Source organism: Callithrix jacchus, chromosome 7 (assembly GCF_049354715.1).
Source record: "Callithrix jacchus isolate 240 chromosome 7, calJac240_pri, whole genome shotgun sequence".
Classification (NCBI taxonomy): Eukaryota; Metazoa; Chordata; class Mammalia; order Primates; family Cebidae; genus Callithrix; species Callithrix jacchus.
Genome location: NC_133508.1, coordinates 80,680,177 through 80,704,114, shown reverse-complemented (window position 1 = coordinate 80,704,114; position 23,938 = coordinate 80,680,177). Strand labels below are relative to the sequence as shown.

The 23,938-nt window shown below is 55.4% G+C and overlaps 1 protein-coding gene across 19 annotated transcripts in view; it reads left to right on the top strand.

Annotated features, from left to right (window-relative positions):
- Window positions 1-1,396: 1,396 nt before the first annotated feature.
- SLC6A9 (solute carrier family 6 member 9) overlaps window positions 1,397-23,938 on the top strand; it is a 36,542-nt gene continuing 14,000 nt past the window's right edge. For 3 of the 19 annotated variants that reach the window (XM_054259253.2, XM_035251161.3, XM_035251158.3), the window contains exons 1-4: window positions 1,397-1,553; window positions 8,352-8,466; window positions 22,878-23,034; window positions 23,645-23,776. In XM_054259253.2, the coding sequence (XP_054115228.1) occupies window positions 8,437-8,466; window positions 22,878-23,034; window positions 23,645-23,776 (319 nt within the window). In that variant the 5' untranslated portion in view covers window positions 1,397-1,553; window positions 8,352-8,436. Of the gene's footprint in view, window positions 1,554-1,702; window positions 1,775-7,922; window positions 7,974-8,351; window positions 8,467-16,611; window positions 16,760-17,254; window positions 17,415-22,877; window positions 23,035-23,644; window positions 23,777-23,938 lie in introns of those variants that run through there. The other 16 variants (XM_054259251.2, XM_035251157.3, XM_035251155.3 and 13 more) reach the window with 9 other exon arrangements.

Here is a 23,938-nt window from a genome sequence, read left to right as displayed (position 1 = left end):
AATTGGTCTCGTGTGAGTTTGGCATGTGTGTACCCACTTCTTGGAAGCTGACTGTCTCAAGAAAAAAGAAATTAAATCATTTCCTGGGTCCAAAGTAGAGACTGCCTCTGCAGGCTGGGTACTTCCCTGAGCAGATGCCTGGCTCAGGTTGGGGCAAAGACCAGTTCCTCTGACAGTACTAACTGGCCACTTTCCCTGAAAGGTGGTGGCTCTCACAAGGTATGCAAATGTGGGAGCCTCATTCCAAATGCCAGGCACCACTCCCCAGAAGCAACCTGGAGAAATGGGCTTTATACACACACATGTATTTCCTTAGCCTTCTCTCCACTTTGCAAAACTCCTTTTGGCAAAGACTCCACTCCCAAAGCCCCTTTGGCAAAGACTCCACTCCCAAAGCTCCTTTTGGCAAAGACTTTTATTTTATTTTATTTTTTTGAGACAGAGTCTTGCTCTGTCACCTAGGCTGGAGTGCAGTAGAGGATCTTGGCTCACTGCAACCTCCACCTCCCGGGTTCAAGCAATTATCCTGCCTCAGCCTTCTGAGCAGCTGGGACTACAGGCACACGCCACCACGCCCAGTTAATTTTTGTATTTTTTTTTTTTTTAGTAGAGACAGGGTTTCACCATGTTGGCCAGGCTGGTCTCAAACTCCTGACCTCGTGATCCACACACCCCTGCCTCCCAAAGTGCTGGGATTACAGGCGTGAGCCATCACACCCGGCCTGGCAAAGACTTTTTTTTTAGCTGTCATTGTAACCCAGGTCTGTCTCACTATAGAAGGAAAACGCAGGTTGGTATCTGCAACCCCTGTAATTCCATCTCAAAAGTAGAGCTGAGCAAGTCAGGGGTCCAGGAGGGAGAAAGGGCTCCCTAGAACCCGCCCATTCCAAGGAGTAGGACCTAGGCCTTACCCAACAGTGCCCACAGTCTCCAGCGGCTCTGCTCCAAAGGGAATGGAATTTGTTCTGACTTTTCTCTAGGGGGAACGCAGGCGCAGAAGGCCAGGGGCCTGGCGGGCTAACTCCAGCCTCAGCCCCCCAAAGTGCCACAGGCCTTCTGGCTTCATTCCAGCCTAGCCCGAAGGGGACCACATCTGCTAGCTAAAGGGCCCCAGTCGGAGGGCAGCGAGGCAGGGGCGGAGAAGGGGACTCCTTTGTGGAGCCCACTCCCAGGGGTTCGCGGGGATCAATCATTTGAAAGCTGGAGGGACTTGTAATTTTATTCTCTGGGAGGAGGAGCCTGAGAAGTCGGCACGGGGGGAGGGGATGGGATGGAGAGGGGAGGACGGCCAGGGGAGCTGTACGGGTAGGGGAGGGACTTGGCTAGATCTCCCAAGCCTTCTCCACTCTTCAAACTTTCACCAAACTCTTAGCCCCCGCCTCCCCGAAACCAAAACACAACAGGCTGTGGAAGAGCTGCGGGCGGCGCGGCGGGGCGGGCGGACTCGCGGCGGCACAGAGCCTCGGGAGGCTGATGCAACTTTCCCTTTAAGAAAGCCACCTGGGCGCACGGCGGTGCGGACCCAGCACTCCTGGGCCGGGGGCTGCAGCATGGTAAGGGGGCTGGGGGATGGGGACGCTGCGGCTCGCGCCTCCGTCGGTCCTGCCGTCGGTCTGAGTGTTCGGCGGCTCCGCGGGGCTGAGCCCCAGGACCAGCGTGTGCGTTTGTGTGTGTGTGTGTGTGTGTGTGTGTGTGATCGCGCATGTATGCGGGCATCTGTGGATAAGAGTGTGGGTGCACGCACCGGCATGTCTGTCTCGCCGCAAAGGTCGGGGTAGGTGCGCGCGTCTGGGTGTCACCGCTATCACCAAGGAGCTGAAGCGGGAGGGAGAGGGAAGTGGGGGGAGCCCCTGCGTGGGGTGGAGGGGCGCCAGACGCCGGTTCAATTGGGGGCGGCGGGCGCAGGCTGAGCGGGTAGCGCCGGAGCCAGAGCGTGGCACGGTCCGTCAGGGGCTCCAGGGGTTCTGCGCTCCGGGGGCCTGCGGGGGTCGAGAATCGGCCCTGCCTGCGCTCAACGTGCTGGCTCCTCGCTCCAACGCCTCTCAGAGCCCGCCAGCCTGGCTGCCTATCTGGCCCCTCCAGCCGGCCTGCCTCCCTATCTGCCCGCCTGGTGCCGGTGCCGGTGCCCGTGCCTGTGCGCCCCCGAGTCCCAGGAAGCCGCGAGGGAGAGTCCTGGCGCACTCAGCCTCTCTTTGTCCGCGGCTCCTACGGCAGCGGCTCTGGGAAGGGACTGCGAGCGAGCAGGGAGTTCTTTTGGGGCTGCTACCCTGGGAAGAATCCGTGCCCTCCCCACCGCAACCCTCACTACCGGCACGCCTAGGGCGGGCCCGGGCAGCCGCAGGTGAGGGCAGAGGCCTAGCAGCGCCGTCGCGCCCAACCCCGGCCAGCGCTCCGCACCCGGCAGCCGCCGCAGATCGCTAGCCCGCGGCGGGGCCCGGCTGGGCGGGAGAGTGGGGCTTGCCCCGAGGGCCTGGAGGGGCCGGGGCCGGCCCGGGGGCGGGGCCGCGAGGCGGGGACCTCGGCGCCCGGGTACTTTTCCACCGCAGGGTCCGGGGGCGGGGCCGCCGCCTCCACGCCAGCTTAGGCCCACACGTGGCGGCTGATGTAACGCCCGTGCCCTCACATCTCTCTCCCGATTAACGCGGACGCACCCCGCTTCGAGGAACCGAGACGCTGCGGGCGGTGCCGCTGCTCCGAGAGCGACCGCGCCCCTGCCCGCCAGCCTGGGCCTCCGCGTCGCGGGCCGCAGATACTTAAAGGAGCCGCACCCCCTTTCGGGCCTGCTCTCAACAAGCCACGCCCCCTCGCGGATCTCTCTTAAAGGAGGCGCGACCCCGCTAGCTGACAGCTTCCGCACAAAACACGCTCTATTTCTCCGTTGAGAGGAGCGTGAGGGTGCGGCCGCTGGGAAATAAAAGCTGCGGGGCGAGGAATGGGGAAGGTGAGAAGAACCTGAAAGGTTAAAGACTCCCAAAGTGAGGGAGCATCAGAAGGTTGGAGAGTAGTGGGTGAGGGGACTGGTTCTGTGGACTAATGGGCGACACTGAGCATGCCCAAGTGTTTCCAGGGACCGCAGAGAAAACTCCCCCCTTACTTGGCCTGGGCGGCGACTGCGGCTGTACCCACTCAGTTCCCGGCTCTGCGGACACAGAAGAATCACACCTCTGCCCTGGAAAAGCCCTCCATCTAGTGGGGAGCCAGACTTGGGCACAACCAAGAATGCCGCAATGCTACGTGTGGCAAGCGTGCTAATGAGACGTACACAGCTTGGGGTACAGTAGGAAGGCTGACAGGAACAGGGAGGACCTAGGCAGGTTTCATGAAGACAGTATCCTTAGGATAGGTTTTGAGGATGGGTAGGATACATACAGGTGGAAATGGGGGGACAGGGGTGCTCCAAAAAGAGGGAACAAGTGCCGGGACAAAGGCATGAAGCAGGAGCCCTCTGGAAATGCTGGTTAGTCTCACATGGCGGCAGATGGCCGCAGGTTGCTGACCTGGGCTCCCACGTAGAACTAAGGGCTCTTTTCTGCTCCCATAGCCCCTCCACTTCCTCTATCACAGTCAATGGAAATTATACGTCTTTCTCTATCTTCTTACTAAACTGTGAGGTCCTTGAAGCCAGGGAAAGAGCCTATCACCTTTCCATCCCCAGTGAGGACTCTAGGCTTGGCCCCAGATGGACAGTTAAAACTGATTGACCTGGCAGTCCTGTCTGACACTCAGCAGTGAGACTGTCAAGATGGGCCAGGGTTCTGTGACTGATGTCTCAACATCTGCCTTTGAGTGGCTGACAAGCAGCTCAGACCAGCTTGTCCAACCCAGCCCTCCTGTCCCCGCCAAACCTGCACCATCCCCAGCATTCATCTCTGGGCCAGGCACCGGTTTCCTCCCACTCTACCAGCAGAAACCAGAGACTCCTTATCCCTCCCCCGACCCAGTTTGATTCATCCCCAAATCTTGTCGTGTTGCCTTTTATATTTCTCTGAATCTGTGCACCTCTCCTCACCCTACTGTCACCTTCCTAACCTGAGCCCCCTCGTTTTTGGCCCGGCGCATTTCTAATTGATTTCCTCTCTTCCACTTCGCCTTCCTCCAGTCCTTGCTCCACACTATATCTTAGGGAGATGGTTTCAAGATGCACATTCCACCACCTTGAAGTTGATCTTCTGCTTAAAAGCTTTCAACAGCCACCCTTGTCCTCAAGATAAAGACCAAAATCCAGACCCTAAAGGCCCTGGCCAGGCATCTATGTCCACTTTCATCTTTGACCATTTCTCCCTGGCTGTCTGAGCTCCAGCCTCAGAGCCTTTCCACATGTTGTTTCATTTGCTTGAATCTGTCTTCCTCTTCCCTTCCTCATTATTGCTACTTTGCCTGATTAACTCCTTTAGACCCTTAAATATCACTTCCTCAGGGAAGCCCTCCCTGAGTCTCACACAAGGCCAGGCCCCCCATTGTAGAGTCTCATAACACAATCTTTCTCTTTTCCACCCTTTATCTCACTATGCAATTCTTTATTTTTAAATTTATTTTTATTTTTGTTTTTTGAGACAGAGTCTCCCACTGTAGTGGGAGGGAACAAGTGGGAGGGCGGAGATTGCAGTCTCTCAATCTCAGCTCACTGCAGTCTCTGCCTCCCGGGTTCAAGCAATTCTCCTGCCTCAGCCTCCTGAGTAGCTGGGACTACAGGCAAGTGCCACCACACCCAGCTAATTTTTTTGTATTTTTATTAGAGACAGGGTTTCACCATGTTGGCCTGGATGGTCTCGACCTCCTGACCTAGTGATCCACCCGCCTTGGCTTCCCAAAGTGCTGGGATTACAGACGTGAGCCACCGTGCTTAGCCTATTTTTTTATTTTTTGAGATAGAATTTTGCTCTTTTTGCCCAGGCTAGGGTGCAATGGCGCGATCTCGGCTCACTGCAGCCCCTGCCTCCCGCATTCAAGTGATTCTCCTGCCTCAGCCTCCCAGGTAGCTGAGATTATAGGCGCCCACCACCTCGCCCAGCTTATTTTGTATTTTTAGTAGAGACGGGGCTTCACCATGTTGGTCAGGCTGGTCTCAAATTCCTGGCCTCAGGTGATCCACCTGCCTCAGCCTTCCAAAGTGCTAGGATTATAGGCATGAGCCACTGCGCCTGGCCTCAGTCTATAATTCTTTAAATTTTAGTCATCAGTTTAACTCTTTCCCCTTAGTCTGTAAGCTGCAGGAGTGCAGAGACCTTTGAGTTCTTGGTGCCCAACACAGGTCTGGCCCAGAGCAGACCTGCAATCAATATTGTGGAATACATGAGTCTAGCTGTGGCTAGCCATAAACGCCTGCTAAGCGATTTAGGCCATATCCTGTTGGCTATGGAAAACCACTGGAGGGAGTCAGGGATTTAGGGCTTTGGGAAGATGAACAGATTGGAGGGGAGGAACATGTGGAGGGCTTGTGGTAAGGACAAATTAGGCAGAAATGTCAGAACTTACCAGGAAATTACTATTAGCCCCATCTTCCAGATTGAGAAAACTAAGCCTCAAAGTAGCTTACTTGAAATCACATACCTAGTGAGTAGCTGAGCCAGAAATCCAGCCCAGGCCTATCAGATCCCAGAGCTCAAGCTCTTTATCATGTGCTAAACTGCCTCTATGACCTGCTGCTGCTTGTCAACGGTGGTCCACAAATGGTCCAGCGGCTGGTCTGGGACCTGGTATTGTGGGTCTTCAACATGTAGAAGAGGGCCTGAACATCATGGGCATTCAGTTGGTGTTTTCCGAGTGGACAGACGGGGCCATGTAACAGAAATGTCAAAGGCAGGAGAAGCAGCAAAGCTTTACACTCAGCTCATTCTCCTGGAAGCTGCCAGGAAGCAGTCTTTTTCCTCCAGTCCATAAAACACCTGAGGGCAGGGACTGCATTTGCAGTCAGAGATGTTGGGTCTGAAAACCCAGTTCAAGTCCTCACTGGAGCACTTACAGGGAAGGCATTTGACCTCTCTTAAGTCCATCTCTCCAACTGCACACTAAGAGGAATTCCAGGATAACGTGGGTGAGGGCACTCTGCAGCCTAAGTTCCAAGACACAGTGTCCTCAGTTTACTTACCTGACCGGCGGGCTTAATAATTTCCAACCCACAACGTGGCTCATGGCCCTTTTTTTTTTTTTTTTTTGAGACAAAGTCTCACTCTGTTGCCAGGCTGGAGTGCAGTGGTGTGATCTCGGCTCACTGCAACCTCCACCTCCTGGGTTCAAGCAATTCTCCTGTCTCAGCCACCAAGTAGCTGGGACTATAGGCACATACTACCGTGCCTGGCTAATTTTTGTATTTTTAGTAGATATGGGGTTTCACCCTATTGGTCAAACTGGTCTCAAACTCCTGACCTCAGGTGATCCACCTGCCTCGGCCTCCCAAAGTGCTGGGATTACAGGTGTGAGCCACTGTACCTGGCTTACATGGCTCTTTCTCATGCCATCTGCTGTTATTACTATCATCTTTGTCATTATTAGTCCTTGATTGAAGAGAAGTGGTTTTAAAGAAGTCGAATCTAGAGTTTACAGCTGGAGAGGGAGGCACAGGGTAAGTGAGAAGGACAAAGGTGTGATCTCCATTTGAGGGGACACACCCCCCTCTGCCCCTACTTGCCCCCAGAAGACCAAAGCCATGAGCAGAAACCTCTTTAGGAGGACAAGTTTAGCCACAGGCCAGCCTGGGGTCATATCTTGTACCCACCCTGCCCTGAAGAGAAGCTCTGCAGAAGACCAGGTAGCCAGGGCAAAAGGCCTAAAAAAGCCAAGGGCTGATTTGCATAGGCAAAGAGCGTCCTCCTCATCTCTCCTCCAGCCTTCCAGAGACTTCCTGGGTGAGTAGGTGAGAGGTGGCCTTTAACAGGTGGCTGTGGGTGGAGCAGAGTTGCCCAGAGTAGCCTTGGGAGCAGAGTTGGCTTCCTGGGAAGGCAGGAAAGGCTCCAGAGAGGCAGAGCTGAATCCTTCCTGGGTCCAGGCCCTGGGGAGGTTTCCTCGGATGAGACAACTCTTTATGGCTCTCTGAAGATGGATTCCTCCTGAGGCCTGTCAAAAACTAACCTTTAGGCCAGGCACTGTGGTCACACCTGTAATCCCAGCACTTTGGAAGGCCGAGGTGGGCGGGTCACAAGATCAAGGGTTCAAGGCCAGCCTGGTCAATATGGTGAAACCCTGTCTCTACTAAAAAGATAAAAATTAGCTGGGCATGGTGGCAGGTGCCTGTAGTCTCAGCTACTTGGGAGGCTGAGGCATGAAAATTGTTTGAACCTGGGAAACAGAGGTTGCAGTGAGCTGAGATCCCACCATTACCAGCCTGGGCGACAGAGGAAGACTCTTAACCTTTCTTCCATCCCATCTGACATCAAGCCAGTGCACACCAGCATCGCCATGGGCTGCTGCCTCCCAGCTCTCCAGCCCCATTTTGCCCCTCAGATGCTTCCTATAAGATCCTGGGCTGGCCTGGACCCCTCATTCCAGAGGCCCCACCTTCGCTATTTCCCTCCATTTCAACTCAACTAACACTTCTTGCAAGCCCAGTGCTGTGCTACGTGCTGGGCACAGCGGGTAAAAAAAACACAGTCCCAAGCCCTCGGGGAACTCACTGACTCATGGTTGACAAACTCATAAGCAAATAAGCGTCATATGAAATAAGAATACTGGTAGAAATTTGCACAAAACAGAAAGGAGGAAGCAACTTTTTCATTATTTTGAGAGAGAGGGTCAGAAAAGGCTGCAGAGAAGAGATGGCATTTAGCCCAGTGTGCTGCTGAGGATGTATAGAATTTCACCTGGTGAACTCCTGTGGAGGGGACAGCTGGGAGTGCAAGGAGGCGTGGCTACACAGGGGTGTGTGGCAGGCCCAGAGCTCAGTCCAAGTGAATGACATGACAGCGAGCCCAGCTGCCCTGGAGCCCACACTGAGTGGCACCCAGATGGGGAAGGACCGTCCTGGCCTCCTGGCTGGGGTGAGGATGGGGAGAGTGTGCTGATCTGAGCTGATTCCCCTCCTGGGGAAAGGCTGAAGCCATTCACACAGACCATGAAGGAATTGGACTCCATCCCAGTTCGGGATTCATTTTTTATCTTTTATAGGATTGGGCATCTGGAGAGTCAAAAATAGACCTTTGCCCGTTGGGACAGGCAGGAAGCCTGGAGATCAAGGGATCCAGGGGAAGGGTTGGGGGGACTGGGAAGGGGCTGGATCTGAGGGTCTTCCAGGAAGGAGCAGGATGCAGACATGGCCTGCCAGAGGGCCTGGGCCAATTGATGGTGGGTGGCTCTGTTCGGAGAGCCCTGTGGGCCACACAGACAGGTCCTCACCTCACCTTCTACTGTCTCCACAGCTCTTGAGGTCTGTGGTCTGAAAGGCACTGGAAGCAGAGCCTGTGAGTGTGGTCCCCGTCTCCAGAGCCACAACCCACCGCCGCCATGGTAGGAAAAGGTGCCAAAGGGATGCTGGTGAGTACAGGGGCCAGACTTCGGGGAGGAAGGGAGATCCCAAGCATTTTCCCCGGGACCTCCTGCCAGCTGCTTGCTATGACAGGAAGGCTTAGGAAGGCCAGCACTGCCAGGGCTCCTGAGTGCACGGCTGATCCAGGCCTGGGCAGGTAGCCCCTCATCCAGTAGGTCAGAGGGCATCAGGCTCTGAGCCCACAGAGCCTGCGAAGGCCTGCCAGAAGGCGGGCATCGTGCTCTGCCTTGTCACATCCTTGTCACAGAGCTGCTCCTGAGAGAAGGGTGCAGCCCATCTGCCGAGAGGACAGTGGAACGCGGGGCTTGCAGGCGCCTTCAGTCTGTGCTGATCAAGGGTCTTCAGACCCTGCCTGGTTTTTCTCCACTTCTCTGGGTCCTTCTCAGTTCTGAAAAGTAACAAAGAACATTTTGTTTTGAATCCTCTCCTGAGGCCTCTCAGAAAATCTCCCTCCACCCTTTCCCCAAGTCTTGGCTCTTCTTTGTCCTCAGCCTTAGAGCACAGGAGAGGTGAGGCCATACAACACAGTGGCTGGGTGAGGTTCTTTTTATTTATTTTTATTTTTTTGAGACCAAGTCTCACCTCTCTTGCCCAGGCCAGAGTCCAGTGGCATGTTCTCAGCTCACTGCAACATCTGCCTCCCAGGTTCAAGCGATTCTCACGCCTCAGCCTCCTGAGTAGCTGGGATTATAGGCATGAGCCACCATGCCTGGCTAATTTTGTATTTTTAGTAGAGACTGGGTTTTACCATATTGGCCAGGCTGGTCTCGAACTCCTGACCTCAGGTGATCTGGCGACCTCCCAAAGTGCTGGGATTACAGGCCTGAGCCACCTCCCCTGGCCTGGGTGAGGTTTTTGAAGGAGCAAGATTCACTGATGGATGGGGCAGGTCAGTGCCAGAAGCAGGAAGCAGGAAAAGATGCCAGACCCTGTTCCAGAGGCAATGGTTATCTTCCTTCTCTTGAGATCTTGCCTTGGGGACAGGCTAGACTGACGGTTTTTGGGGATGGGGACCAGGGACTGAGCATGAACAGTCCCTCCCTCAGCAGCTCCAATCCTATCAATTCCTTGTGTTGTTTTTCTCATTTAGTGAAAGATTGATTGGCCTGAGCCCTCCCAGACAAGCCCTGTCTCTCACCAGAGATTTCTGGGACTCAAAGTACCTGGTTCAAAAGAACAGTTTCGGCTAGGTGCGATGGCTAACACCTGTAATCCCAGCACTTTGGGAGGCTGAGGCAGGCGGATTACCTGAGATTAGGAGTTTGAGACCAGCATGACAAAACATGGTGAAACCCCATCTCTACTAAAAATATAAAAATTGTTTGGACGTGGTGGGTGTGCATCTGTAATCCCAGATACTTGGGAGACTGTGGCATGAAAATCACTTGAACTGGGAGGTAGAGGTTGCAATGAGCTGAGATCGCACCACTGCACTCTAGCCTGGGTGACAGAGCAGGACTCTGTCTCAAAAAAAAAAAAAAGGCTGGGTACAGTGGCTTACGCCTATAATCCCAGGACTTTGGGATGCTGAGGCAGGCGGATCACGAGGTCAAGAGATTGAGACCATCCTGATCAACATGGTGAAATCCCGTCTCTACTAAAAACACAGAAATTAGCTGGGTGTGGTAGTACCCACCTGTAGTCCCAGCTACTCAGGAGGCTGAGGCAGAAGAATTGCTTGAACCCGGGAGGCGGAGGTTGCAGTGAGCTGAGATCACGCCATTGCACTCCAGTCTGGGCAACGTGATCGAAACTCTCTCTCAAAAAAAAAAACAGCTTGTGTTTTGAGCAGAACCGGCTGTTCTGCTCCAGGCTTAGGATCTTCTATCTGGCCCTATTCTGAACCTCCAGCATCCAACCCCTGACCCCATTCCTCAGGCCAGCTCTGGTCTAGCCCCCTACTGACTGGAGCAAATTTGAATGAGCCAAGCTCCTGAAAGTATTCCTGAGATTCCTGAAATCTGGGTATGCAGAGATGGGCTCAGATGGAGGTCTTATGATCTGAACACTTGCTAGGGGTGAATCCCATCTTAGAACCCAAACATGGCCCCACCTTTCCTGGAGAAGTCTTGGAATTGCCATGGGCTTGTGTTAGGAAGTGAGATGTGGCTCTGCCCCTTCCTGCCATGGAGATTCTCAGCCCCATGAAACCTCTGAGTACTCCCTGGATGCTCTTCCTTCTCTGGAGTGACCTAGAAGGACTGGGAGGGCAGGCAGGGGAGATGTGAATCCCAGTGTCCCAGAGTCCCTGCCTGAGCTGGGCCTGAATCCCAGTATCCCAGAGCCCCTGCCTGAGCTGAACTTCCCCAACTGTGCTCTGCCGGTTGGCGTGGCCAGCCTGCCTGTGGATGGGAATGCTGCCTTGGGACTCCTGTTCCCAGCACGAGGATGTGCCTAAAGATAGCTGGGGCTCGCTCTCCTCCTCGCTCTCTGCCCTTTGGCTTTTGCCCACTGTTCCTGCGTTTGAGGCTTATAACATCTGTCCCATGGGCACCCCCAGTGGTTGCTTGGAGATTCTATTCTTGCCTCCTTTTCAGTTCTGCTGGTGACCTTGGACTACTCCACTCTATTCTTGGGTCCCAGTTTGGGACTGAAGCCACCTCCGTCAGTGCTTGTCTCTAGACACAGCCTCTGAGGTGCATGGGGCATCTGGTCCTGGCCAAGCCCCGTCTCTGCTAACACAGGCAGCTCAGTCAGCACGTTTGTGTCTTCTGTGTCTTCCTATGGCCAGTGGCTAAGGAAGCTGCATTCTGATAGGGTTCTTCTTTGGATGCCCTGGTAGATCAAAAGGGAGGATGCTGAGGGGCATGCAAGGAAGGCACTTGGACCCTCCCAGTTCTCTGTGGCTTCTTTCTGCTGCTCTGTTTGTGCCCTGGCATGCATGGAGCGGGCATTGGTCCCTACCATGAGATCCTCACTTCTCTCCCCCTTTACCCAGGTTTGGGTGTGAGGACACTGGCCCTCCAAGTCTCTTCAGTGTCAGCAGACACCCTGTGTTACCCTTGGAGCTTCTGCTGGGTGCCACAGCCAGTGCCCCATGGGTAGCAAGCAACTTCCCAGCATGTGCCCAGGCCCACATGCCCACTGCACGTGTCCCTCCCCCACTCCCAGCCCAGATGGTCTCTGCCAGGCCAGCTCAGCTGCCTCCCTCACGCCTCAGCAGCTCCTAGAACAGGGCTGTGCGAGAACCCAGCTGGCGAGGGTGCCTCCAAGCCTGGGAGCAGCTGGGATGCTTGGGGGCACTAGGGGGTGCATAGGGTGTCCTTCCATGGAGACCTAGGGCCTCGTACACATGCAAGGCAGGGCCACCTAGGTCTCAAAGAACAAGGGGCTGGAGGAGAGGGACCCAGGACAGGAGACAAGAGAGCCCCCACTGGCTCAGTCTTAGTCCTCCCCCACCAATGTCACATCGTTTCCCAGGCTGGCCACCTCAGTCCCTCCATAGAGCCACTATGCACTCATGCAGAGTTTTGGACAATCCAGGCCTTGGTGAACTTCTTTGACCCCTTCCCATGTCTGAGCACACTGATTGTTTCTGCCACAGGGAGACCTCACAAGGAACAGGAACAGACTCATTTGGGCTAGGGCTCTGGGTGCCAGAGCATCCAAATCCAAGAAGGCCTTGCAAGCACCATGGGCTGCCAGGGGCTGCTCCGCCCTGACCTGTTCTCATATGTTTTGCCCCGAGGATGTGGACACCTCCTGTCTGTAGCATCCGTCACCTGGCACATAGTGGGTACTCACCCATCCCAAGTGTTGGCATGTAGCAAGTGCTCAACTAGTACAGGCTTGGCACATTATTGGGAGGTCACCAAGCACAGGGCTTGGCACACCTTGGGCACTCCTTTGGTAGAGGGCCTGTCCCTGCCTGGGCACTCACCTAACCCAAGTCTTAGCATGTGGTAAATGCTTAACTAGTGCAGACTTGGCACACATTAGACACTCCCTTAGTCGAGAGCCTGTCACGCTGTAGGCACTCATTTAGCACACTGCTAGGCGCACAGTGGGTGCTCACTCAGGTCAGAGCTGGGCATACATGGATCCTTACCTGGCGCAGTATCCAGCATACCTGGGATACTTCCCTGGTGCAGGACCTAGCACACCACAGGGGCTCCCAGGCTGGGGCTGACACACAATGGGTGCTGTCTTGGCATGTGACTCAGCACCCAGTGAGCACTCTGTGGATCCAGGTTCTTGCACACAGCAGGTGCTTCCAGCACAAGATTTGACATCTAGTAAGTGCTGTCCCAGCTCAGGGAGTGGCACACAGTGGGCATTCTCTTTAGATAAGGCCTAGCACAGTGGAGGTGCTCTTCTAGCCAGGACAGCCTCAGCAGTGTGACCTTCTGCTGATCCTAGATTAGCGGCTACCTGCTCCCAGTGAAATGGACAATATCTAGATCCAGAGGAAAAGGCCCAGGCTTCCTCAGCCTCCTCTCTGTTGGGGGCCCTGCCCTCTCTCTCCCTCCCCACCTCCTCTCTAGCCCACCTACTCTACCCTGTAGCCTGGCCTCCCACACAGCCTTCCTGCAGCCCTCCGCCATCCCTGGCACTTCTCAGTCCCAGCTCAGTGGGACCTTCCTTCCAGAGTCACAGGGGACAACAAAGCCCCTAGACTCCTTGCCCCTCTGGAAGCATGCCCACTCTTAATAGGAGAAGTCAGAGGCGGGAGCTGGGGGAGTCGGCCTCCCTAAGTGGGGCTAGAGCAGCTGGATCTCACTAATGAGGCCTCATTATGGCCAGGGCCCGGCTGGGCTGCTGCCGCCTCCTGTCCCCATGGCCAGAGCCAGGGAAAGCCATCCAGCCGGGGCTGCCTGTTCTGGGCACCCGGCCCAGGCCAGGGCAGCCAGAGCCCAGATCCCACCCTGGGTGGAAGTGAGCATTTGGGCATCATGGGTGACTGGACCTTCCTGGAGCCAGTGGCCCAGCCAGCACCTTGGCCCTCAGTCTGCTCCCGCAGGAAGTCAGGGGAGTGTGTCTGGGGACCAGGCGCGTAAGGCTGGCTCAGTGAGCAGCTGAGTCAGTAGCATCTGGGGCCATCCTTAGGACACTTGCTTGAGCCAAGGCCTGCCCCATCTTCCCCAGACCAAAATGGAGATAACAGTGGACCTACCTCATGGGACAGCTGGTAGGACCCAATGAGTTAGCATATGGGAAATTAACTTGTACCAGACTAGGTGAGTGCCCACAGGGTGATGGGCTGTCTATGAAGCATGTGTCCCATGTGTGTCAAGCCAGGACAGTACCTGGCCCACGGCAAGCACTTACTATGTGTTTTCTATTGCCGTTATTACCAGTGCTCACTAGATTCAATGATTGGCAGATGGCATCCCCATTTTAGAGATGAAGAAACTGAGATCAATCAGGTTAAGGGACTTGCCTAAGGTTATGTATGGTGAGAAATTGACAGAGCTAGGGTTTGAACCCAGGCCTGTCAAATTCTAAAGCTTGGGACTTTTTTTTTTTTTTTTGAGACGGAGTTTCACTCTTGTTGCCCAGGCTGGAGTGCAATGGCAGGATCTCAGCTCACTGCAACCTCCGCCTCCCAGGTTCAAGTGATTCTCCTGCCTCAGCCTCCCGAATAGCTGGAATTACAGGCATACACCATTATGCCCGGCTAATGTTTATTTTTAGTAGAGATGGGGTTTCTCCATGTTGGTCAGTCTGGTCTCGAACTCCTGACCTCAGATGATCTGCCCTCCTCAGCCTCCCAAACTGCTGGTATTATAGCCATGAGCCACTGTGCCTGGCTAGCTTGTGACTTTTTATTTTATCTTATTTTTAAATTTATTTTTTATTTTTATTAATTTTTTTCTCTGTGGTTTTTTTTTTTTTTGAGACAGAGTTTTGCTATTGTTACCCAGACTGGAGTACAATGGCACAATCTCGGCTCACCGCAACCTCCGCCTCCTAGGTTCAAGCAATTCTCCTGCCTCAGCCTCCCAAGTAGCTGGGACTACAGGTGCACACCACCATGCCCAGCTAATTTTTTGTATTTTTAGTAGAGACGGGGTTTCATCTTGTTGACCAGGATGGTCTCGATCTCTTGACCTCATGATCCACCCACCTCGGCCTCCCAAAGTGCTGGGATTATAGGCATGAGCCATGGCACCCAGCCTATTTATTTATTTTTATACGGCGTTTCACTCTTCTTGTCCAGGCTGGAGTGCAATGGCGTGATCTTGGCTCACCGCAACCTCCACCTCCCGGGGTTCAAGCCATTTTCCTGCCTCAGCCTCCCGAGTAGCTGGGATTACAGGCACACGTCATCACACCCAGCTTATTTTTATATTTTTAGTAGAGATGGGGTTTCACCATGTTGATCAGGCTGGTCTCAAACTCCTGACCATGGTCATGGTCTCAAACTCATAATCTGCCTGCCTCGGCCTCCCAAAGTGCTGGGATTACAGGCATGAGCCATCACCCCTGGCAAACTTATTTTTTTTTATCAATTTTTTGAAACAAGGTCTCACTTTGTCACCGAGTTTGGAGTGCCATGGTGTGATCATAGCTCACTACAACTTCCAACTTCTGGGCTTAAGCAATCCTCCTTCTTCAGTCTCCTGAGTAGCTGGGACTATAGGTACATACCACCATACCTGGCCAGTTTTTTGTAGGGACAGGGTCTCACTATGTTGTTCATAATAGTCTTGAACTCCTGACCTCAAGAGACCCTCCTGCCTTGTGTTCCTTAAGCACTGAGATAGCAGGCCTAAGCCATTGTACCCCAGCTGTCTTTTTATTTTTATTTATTTAATTTTTTGAGATGGAATCTCACTCTGTTGCCCAGGCTGGAGTGCAATGGCACGATCTCAGCTCACTACAACCTCTGCCTCCCAGGTTCAGGCAATTCTCCTGCCTCAGCCTCCCAAGTAACTGGGTTTACAGGCACCCGCCACCATGCCCGGCTAATTTTTTGCATTTTTAGTAAATACAGGGTTTCACCATGTTGGCCAGGCTGGTCTTGAACTCCTGACCTCAGGTGATCCACCCGCCTCGGCCTCCCAAAGTGTTGGGATTACAGGCGTGAGCCACTGTGCCTGGCCTGTCTTTTTATTTTTAATGTCATCCTGTGCTCAGCAAAATTCCCTATGTTCCCTATGGGGTTGCCACACTCACCAAACTCACAGGAAAGCCGTCCTTATGCCAGAATTCATGCATGTGTCCATCGGACTCATATTTCCTGAGGTCCTACGGTAGGCCAGGCCTTCCACTGACTGCCCAGTTTCCAAAGGGCCTGACACCTTCCCAGCACCGGAACTCTTATGCCCACCTTCCTAGCCACTGGTGTGCGGTATCTTGGGGTCAGCAGGAGACTGACCAGTGTGTGGCCTCAGAGAAAGGGACTGGATGGGTTTGAATGGCATCCCACCACAGTCGTGGTGACTAAAGTGATGGTGATGACACCACTGGACCTGCCAGCCCACGCCGCACACACTCCCAGACTAGTGCCTCACTTTCTGGGCATCATGGCACAAATCCTCACGGGTTCTTATTCCACAGCCCCGCTTTGTCTGGACTCTGGGATGACTGCCCCCTTGGCTAACACCATCTTTGTTCGGACAGGTGACAGCATGGCTCACTAGGCCAGGGCTTTCTGGCATGGTCAGTCACATTCTCCTAGGAAGATGCCCCATCACCCTGGTGGGCTGGGAGTCCCCGTCTCCAGAGGGGGCAGGTACAGCCCCAGGGCTTGGTTTCTCCCGGCTGGTCCCCTCTGAGGAGCCTGAGCTGCTCTGGTGGTGCCCTGTGGACTATACCTTCCATCTTCCTGCCAGTCACCATCCAGGGCCCAATGGGGCAGACCTCATCACTCATCAGACACCCAACTACCCTACCAGGAGCCCACCCAGTGCCAGGCCTATGGGCTCAGACAGCATCTGGCCAGCTCTGTAGGGGGAGTGAGCTACCCTCTCGCTCGCTCTGCCCTAGTGTGTGTGTGTGTGTGTGTGTGTTTTGTTCCAGTTACTTGCTGGGAACAAGGGAAAAACACAACAAACCCCAAACGTCCCACTCTCCAGCTCTGGAGCACCCGTGCTGGGCTGCATGGGGACTGGCCGGAGGGGCAGGGCCAGGGGAGGGGGTAGGCAGAGCTTCGGGAGGAGATGAGGTGAAAGTAATTGACGCTGCCCAGCCCGGCAGTGGGAGAGGCAGGGGATGCGTCAGTGTCTCACTGGAGCTGGCAGAGGTGTGAATGAGCGGCGGAGACACGCTGGCTGCGAGTGCTTACCGGGGATGTCTGTGGCTCATGGACCTGTGGCCCCCTCTTCCCCAGAACAGGTCAGTCACCTTCCAGGAGGTCAAGCCCCCTCCTTGGTGCCAGGCAGGCCGAGAGGCTGGGCTGGGGGTGGGGAGAGGGGCTGAATGGTCTGTGCCAGGGAGGGCAGTCACAGCCAGCAAGTGAGACAGACACCAGCCAAAGTGACCCAGAAAGTTGCAACTGTGCAAAGGAGTGCAGGAAGAGTTAGCTGTGTGGCGGGGGCGAAGGGGAGGAGAGTGGGGGTGTGAGGGCTCCCCCAGCCCAAGGACCTGCTGAGAATCTGCTCTGTGTATCAAAGCTGCATTGTCCTAGCTCCCGGGGAGACGGGCCGGAGGTGCCCAGGAATTGTACTAATCAATACAGCTTCATTGTCTGTGCCACGGCAGTTACTCCTATGGGGAGAGTGGGTGAGCAGGCAGGGGAACGTGGCACATGGGCTCAGTGGTGAGGGGTGGGGAGGGGAGGGGGCAAAAGTCTCAGCTGGGAAGAGAAAGACCCCACAGAGCATTTTCCAGGGTCCAGGGCAAGTGCCCGCATGGGCTGGGAGCTGGCGTGTCCTCATCCCTGGACGCTGGGGACTGGCGGAAACGTCAGGCACATGCAGCGGGTGTCGGCGAGGGAGACGCGAAAGCTACCCTTCTCCCCTGTAGGACATCCCGACTTGACCTTCAGAAGGCAAGAGAGGGAATGCCCTCTGAGGCGATGTGGGATGGGTCTGGGAGGAGCGGAATACAGGGCTGCCCTCAAACCTCAGGACTGCTGGGGTCAAGAACCAAGGCCACTTCCCAGAGCTGCCCACTGTCAGCTGGTGAGGATAGAAGCCACCCTCAGCCGATGCAGCACAGGACAGGACTGTGGCCTCCAGTCTCTCCTGCTGGGCTTCCCTGGGGTGGGAAGTGAGGGGCTGGGCAGGGCTTGCCCGGGGTCCTCCATCACTTTCCCCAGGGCCTGGAGTGGAGCCCAGCATGCCTGGGGGTGCCAGTCTGCCTGCTGCCCACAATATTGGCAGGTCCCTTGCTGCCAATCAGGGTTCTGCAATGGATAGGCACAAGGCATATCCTTCCCTCTCACCTACTAGATGAAGGCCTGGACTCTGAAGGACCCTGGAGTCCTGAGAGGCGCCCAGAGATGACTCTGAGGTTTTCCTGGAGGCAGGAGGCACTAATGGCTGCTGAGGACTCGGGCCTGAGGCAGATTTTTCCATGTTCTGCCCCTCCACCTCCTGCCCCAGCCCCTCCCATATCCAGGTAACTGACCCCAGAGATCAGCGCTGCAGCTGGGTCTCTCTGCCACTACTCAGTGCCATGTAGGTGAAGGACAGATGATTCTGTCATTGCAGGGTAGGTGCTGCCTGTGGGCCTGGCCCCTGGACGGATAAGAGAGAACAAAAACTGAGGGGTGCCTGGCAGGAGGTAGTGGGGTCTTCTGAGGCAGCCACAATTTACTGTAATGGCTATTCCATCTAGATTCCCCATTGGGGAATCTTAGAGAAAGTTGTCAGTGATCTGATTTGGCTCAAAGTCAGTCTGGGATGTGAGGTCTTGCCCATTCTCCTCCATAAAGTTTGTCTTGGATGGGACTTCATCCCATGAGCACACCCTGGGGCTGGAGAGTCCTAAACACGAAGCCTGCTGGGTCCCAGAGGGCCCCGCCCAGCCAGGGCAGCTCCAGGATTCCTCAGTGTCCACTGAGAGCAGGAAGGGGAAGCTCACAATTCACAAAAATATCCACTGGACCCTGATATAGGAGGCAGGAGTCTCATACCAGAGCAGAGTCACTGTCCAGGATGGAGAGCTGGGCTCCCGGTGTCCACGCAAGATGGAAAGGCAGGAGTGCATCCTCAGGCTGGCCGTGGCTTGCTCTAGGAGTGCGCTTTGCTGCTGCATTTCTCTCTACCTTTTTCTGTATTTTCTAATTTTTTCTGTGATAGCTTATCATGCTTTTATAAACGGAAAAAAAAAGTGCAAAATATTTTTTCAGTAATCTAGAAAGCTAGTGGGAACCAGTGGAAAGTCAGACATAGCAAAATTCCAGGTGAGGGAGAGCTGTGGAATATGAGTAGCTGCTGATGCTGTCTATCCTGGGAATCAGGCAGATGGATTGACAGTGGGGTTATCTAGCCTATGGCCACACCATCCTGAACACCCTGGAGCTTATCTGATAGTGAGGTTATCTAGTCTGCCTCCTGATACCCAGAGTGGAAGTGACTTGCCCAGGGCTACTGGAGGAGCAGGCAGCCCCGGAGCACCAGGGCTCTCACCTGCACCAGTGGCCCGCCTCTGCCAAGCCCTGGGCAGAGTGGGAGATCTGGATTCTGCCCTTGGAGCTGAGCAGCCTTAATTCCAGAGGCTTAGCCAGAGCAATAAATAAGCCGGGCAGAGGGCTGTGTAAAGGACTTATGTAAGTGACTTTGCTCAGTGTGGCTCACCCAGCGAGGCAGGGACAGGGTAGGAGGCTGTTAAACCAAGAAAGATCTTAAGTTCTTGTGCTAGGGTGGACACTGCTGTCTCGATGACTGGTTCTAAGGGTAAGGGAACTTCGGAGGGGTGTGTGTGTGCGTGTGCGTGTGTCTGTGTGTGTGTGTGTGTCTGTGTCTGTGTGTGTGTGTGTGTGTGGTGGCCAGCTCACCCCACCCCGCCATGGAAGGAAAGCCTCTATTCCCTCCATGGCTGGGAGAGCTTGTGAACAGGGCAGGGTAGTCTTGTCATGGAGACCACCTGCTGGGCCCATGGCAGTGCTGAGTGGAGGCTACTTTGTCCTGGCAGTGGCCTCTCAGAGCTGCTGGGAAGGGTAGCAGGGCACATAGGGGGTATCTAGGGAGCCTGCATAGGAGGGGCCGAGCCAGAGGGAACCATGCCACTGTGGTTTAATTCCCCACTGAGATGTGAGTGAGGGCAAGCAGAAGGGGGGCAGATGGTGGGTGATGGGGGGGCAGAAGAAGCCTGGAGCAGAGCCCATCTGTGGGGCTGAGCTGGCTCAGGCAGACGGGTAGCCAGACTGGGTCAAATTGTGAGCACAAAGGGATTTTTCCATGGCCATCTCAGCTGATGACCACTGCAAGGGCAGTTCGTATCAGTGACACAGCCGTCCACCAAGCAGATCAAGAAAAACTACAGGCTTAGAATAGGAAAGGTTATGCAGAAAGGGAAAAAAAGCCATGCAGTATTGGAAAAGATGTCGCGGCTCAGGAGGGAAGTGCGGGGTGGTCCCCAGGAGAGAGCTGCCCAAGGAAAGAAACTAGAGCACCCAGAAAGGGCCTGTAATTTTTGGGGGAGAGTCTTTCCTCCAGTTTGCTTGGAGAAAGGTAGGCTTGCTCTGTCCTCCACTGAGAGCTCACCCCTCCCCAACCAAGCTACCTGAGTATAGACAGCCCTGGAGTTGAAGTCACAGGCCAAGCGTGGGCCAGGTTCCCATCATCAAGCGCCACAGTGCTGGGACCCAGGCCCAAGCAGAAGTGGGTGCTGTTTCTGCAAGGAGCCTCTGCGCAAAGCAGACCTTTAGTGTTGTCAGCTTCTTCCTGCCAGAGCCCCATCACCAACCCCAGTTCAGCCCCTATCCTGGGGGCTGTGGCCTCCCTGGGTTGCTGCCTGCACAGCTGAGCTGGTTAGCACATGGCTCATTAATGGAGCAGTGGCTGGCTCTTGAGGGCTCAGGCAGGCGGCTGTCTGTGGCACGTGGCTGGGAGCATCACCACCCACCCTGTACCCCCCCCATGCCAGGGGAGGAACAGACTTTAGAGACCCAAATGTGGTCCCGCTTGGTCAGGGGGTGTGGGGCATCTGTCCCTCATCCTGCTTGGAAAAAGAAGCAGATCTTGAACTTTGAGCCTTGGGAACCTGGGTCTCTGAAAAGGGCCTTGCTCTTACCCTGCCCGTGGGGTCATCCTGGACCATTTGTCCCTTTTACAGCTGTAACTGATGCTCTGTGACCCCATCCATGTACTGTGCTGCTGGCACAATCAGGCATTGTACCCCTAAGTAAACAGCCCTGGGACAAAATAAAACTGTTATTGTAGGGTCAACATATAGGAGCCCTATTTGGCTGGTATTTGTTTGGGATCAGATAAACTAACCCCACCTGGCCTCACACCCTCCAAAAAATGGCCCTTTGATGCTGTGATCTTGCTACACCTGCCCCAGTGAAGGCCTCAGGAGGTGGTGACAGGCTCAGGCAGGATTCTGTAGGGGGATGTCACAGAGGGCACGCTCAGGCCAGGGGCCACCCTCTCCCAGTGCCAAGTGTGTCTTCAAGCCTCTTCATTAGGGAGGCCTTCTTGACCTCTGCCTGCTTTCCTGCCTTGTCCTCCTTCCATACTCTTGTGACTGAGATGAGCCCCGCTTGGTCGCACTGAAGCCGCATCTAAAAATGATGGATGTGTTCATTTCACTGACGGCTTGTGCCTCCGCTAGACTCCCAGCTCTGAGATGGTAGGAGCTCTCTGCTGAAGTCTCACTTCCTGGCACAGTGCCTGGCACATAGCCGGTGTCAGTAAATCTGTCATTGCATGAATGAATCAATGAATGAATGAAAGAAGGCCTGTTCAGACACTGATTTACTCTGGGTGCTCCTTGAAGGAAACCTGAGGTCCTGGGTGCTGCGCCCTTGCCCTCTGGAGGGTGTGAGGGTCACATCTCTGCAGGGTCGATGCTGGATTGAACACACAGGATGGCTGCCCCACAAAGGTGTCTGTGCTGCAGTGCCCACCCACCAGGCCTTGGTGCCTCATTTGCCCACATTTCCACATGGCCTATCTAAGGCACGTGGGGTCCAGGGAGGCCATTCGGGGTCCCATCTGTATTCATCAGCATCAGAGTCTGATGGCATTTCACCTGCACCAGACTGTCTCGCTTATTGACCAGGGTGACTGCTGTCCTCAAATATGTCTTTTTCAAGTGGAGGCTCAGTGTCACGTCACTGTCCTCTCTCTGAGGCTCTGGGGCTCCATTTCTGATGTTGAGACTGTCTGTTTCTCTCGGGAATAGCTCACCTCTGGGAGGCTGTCTCTGGCACTAGGGACTCTGTGTTTCCGTTGGTGACCATGAGTCCCTGTCTCCTTAGTGAGACCCTTGGGGCCCCTCGGGCTCTGGTTAATTTCCTGCCCACTGTGGGAGGGAGGTGGAAGGAGCGTGGCACTTATTAATAGACTTACTTAACCAAGGGACTTGCAGAGCCAGTTCCAGTTTGGGCCTGGGGTCCCACGGGGGCTGTCCTCAGAGGGGCCCAGGCCACCAGCCCAGTTGTGCAGACCCCGAATTCTTCCCTGGGGCAAATCCCTGCATCTGCCTCTCCTGACCTTCAGCCCCCTTCTCCCTGTTCAGAGATACTTCTCCCTGCCACCTTTTCTGGAGCCACTCCCTCTATTTCCCTAGCAGAGTCTGTACTCAAGAGTCTGGCACAAGGCCTGCAACTCCTGTCTCCTTCCCTAACTCAGAGCCCAGCACACCCTAGCTGTGGCCCAGGTCAGGTCCCCAAGGCCCCTCCCCAGCCATGGGTAGTGTAGCTGGCTCCCCAGGCCCTCCCACCCAGAGTCCCAGAATGCCTTCTCCAGGTCTGGTCCAGCTCAGCTGCTCTCCCATTTCCCCCCAGCCCTGCCCACTCTGTGCCCCCAGGAAGAAGCCTTCAGCGGGGGGAGGGGTCTAGCCTCCCCTCCCCGACAGTCGCCTGCCCACGGGCAGCGTGCTCAGCCTGGTGATGTGGTAGGCGACGGGTGGGGGGGCTGTCTGGACACAGGCCCCTTTGTGCCCAGCCTGACTTGGCTGCTTGGTATGACGCTCAGCTGCTCCCAGATCCTTACCCAGAGGGGCGAGGGGAGGTTCTAGAGGGACTTGGGGACTCTTGGCCCTAGCTCCCTCTTCCATGTCCCACCTCCTGGACGCTGGCAGCAGCTCCTCAGGTGGGCTGGTACACCTGGCACTGGGTGCTGTGGGGCTGGTGAGGGAGGCTCTGCTTGGCGCCCTCTGGCAGCCACTCCTCCCTACTTCCCTCCTCTGCCAGGCCTGCCCGAGGCTCCTGCCAGCAGAGGGGCAGCCCGGGGAGGGGTGTTGGAGGGTCCACAGTGTCCCTGCTGGGGGAGGCCCAGAGGATCAGGCACGAAGCACAAATGCCTTGCTGATGGTAGCTTCTCTCCTGTCCCCACAGAATGGTGCTGTGCCCAGCGAGGCCACCAAGAGGGACCAGAACCTCAAACGGGGCAACTGGGGCAACCAGATCGAGTTTGTACTGACGAGCGTGGGCTATGCCGTGGGCCTGGGCAATGTCTGGCGCTTCCCATACCTCTGCTATCGCAACGGGGGAGGTACCCAGCGGGCACAGGGCAGGGACCACCCACTTGGGTAAAGCCCACCCACCAGGGCCTGGGCCACCCTCTTCCTGGCACAGACCCACTCCAGATAAAGGCTGGCCTCTGGCCCTGGCCTCCTTTACCCCCATCCCTGGCTTAGGCACGCTTTGCCTAAGGCAGGCCACCCCAGACTCTGGCAGTCTGTTGTTTGGGCCTGGACCTGCCAGCTGGCCCCCTTTCAGGTGAGGAGAGGTGAGAAAAGGACCCAACCTCCCCAACACTCCCTGTTCTATTCCCTGGGGTTAGGCAGCCCCTAAATGGTTCAGGGATATTTGAGGATCTCAGCAACTTATGTTTGTGAAATTGCTTGGTTCAACCATCCAATCCCACCCAAGTACGATGGCTCTGGGGCCTGGATTCTACTCAGCAGATTTCCTGGGAGCCTCTGACAAGTTCAAAGACAGGCTGGGGGTGGTGTGCCTCAGCCCAGGCTCCTGCTCAAGGCCTGGCACACTCCTTGGGTCCCACCCAATCACGAAGGTTTTGCTGTTGGTTTCTGAGCAGGAAGCCCAGGGTGAGATCCCCCCAAGCCCACTCCTGAGCCAGACCTCTCCCTGCCTCCCAGGCGCCTTCATGTTCCCCTACTTCATCATGCTCATCTTCTGCGGGATCCCCCTCTTCTTCATGGAGCTCTCCTTCGGCCAGTTTGCCAGCCAGGGGTGCCTGGGGGTCTGGAGGATCAGCCCCATGTTCAAAGGTGAGGCCTGGGAGGGCCACTCGCTCACACACAGAAACACACAATGGCCTCTGAGGGCCTTGTCAACTCTCCCACCTGCACAAACACGGCTGACCTCTGTAGAGCCCTGATGCTGACCCCAAGCCCCACATCAATGGCCTAAGCCATGGATGCATGCTGGGA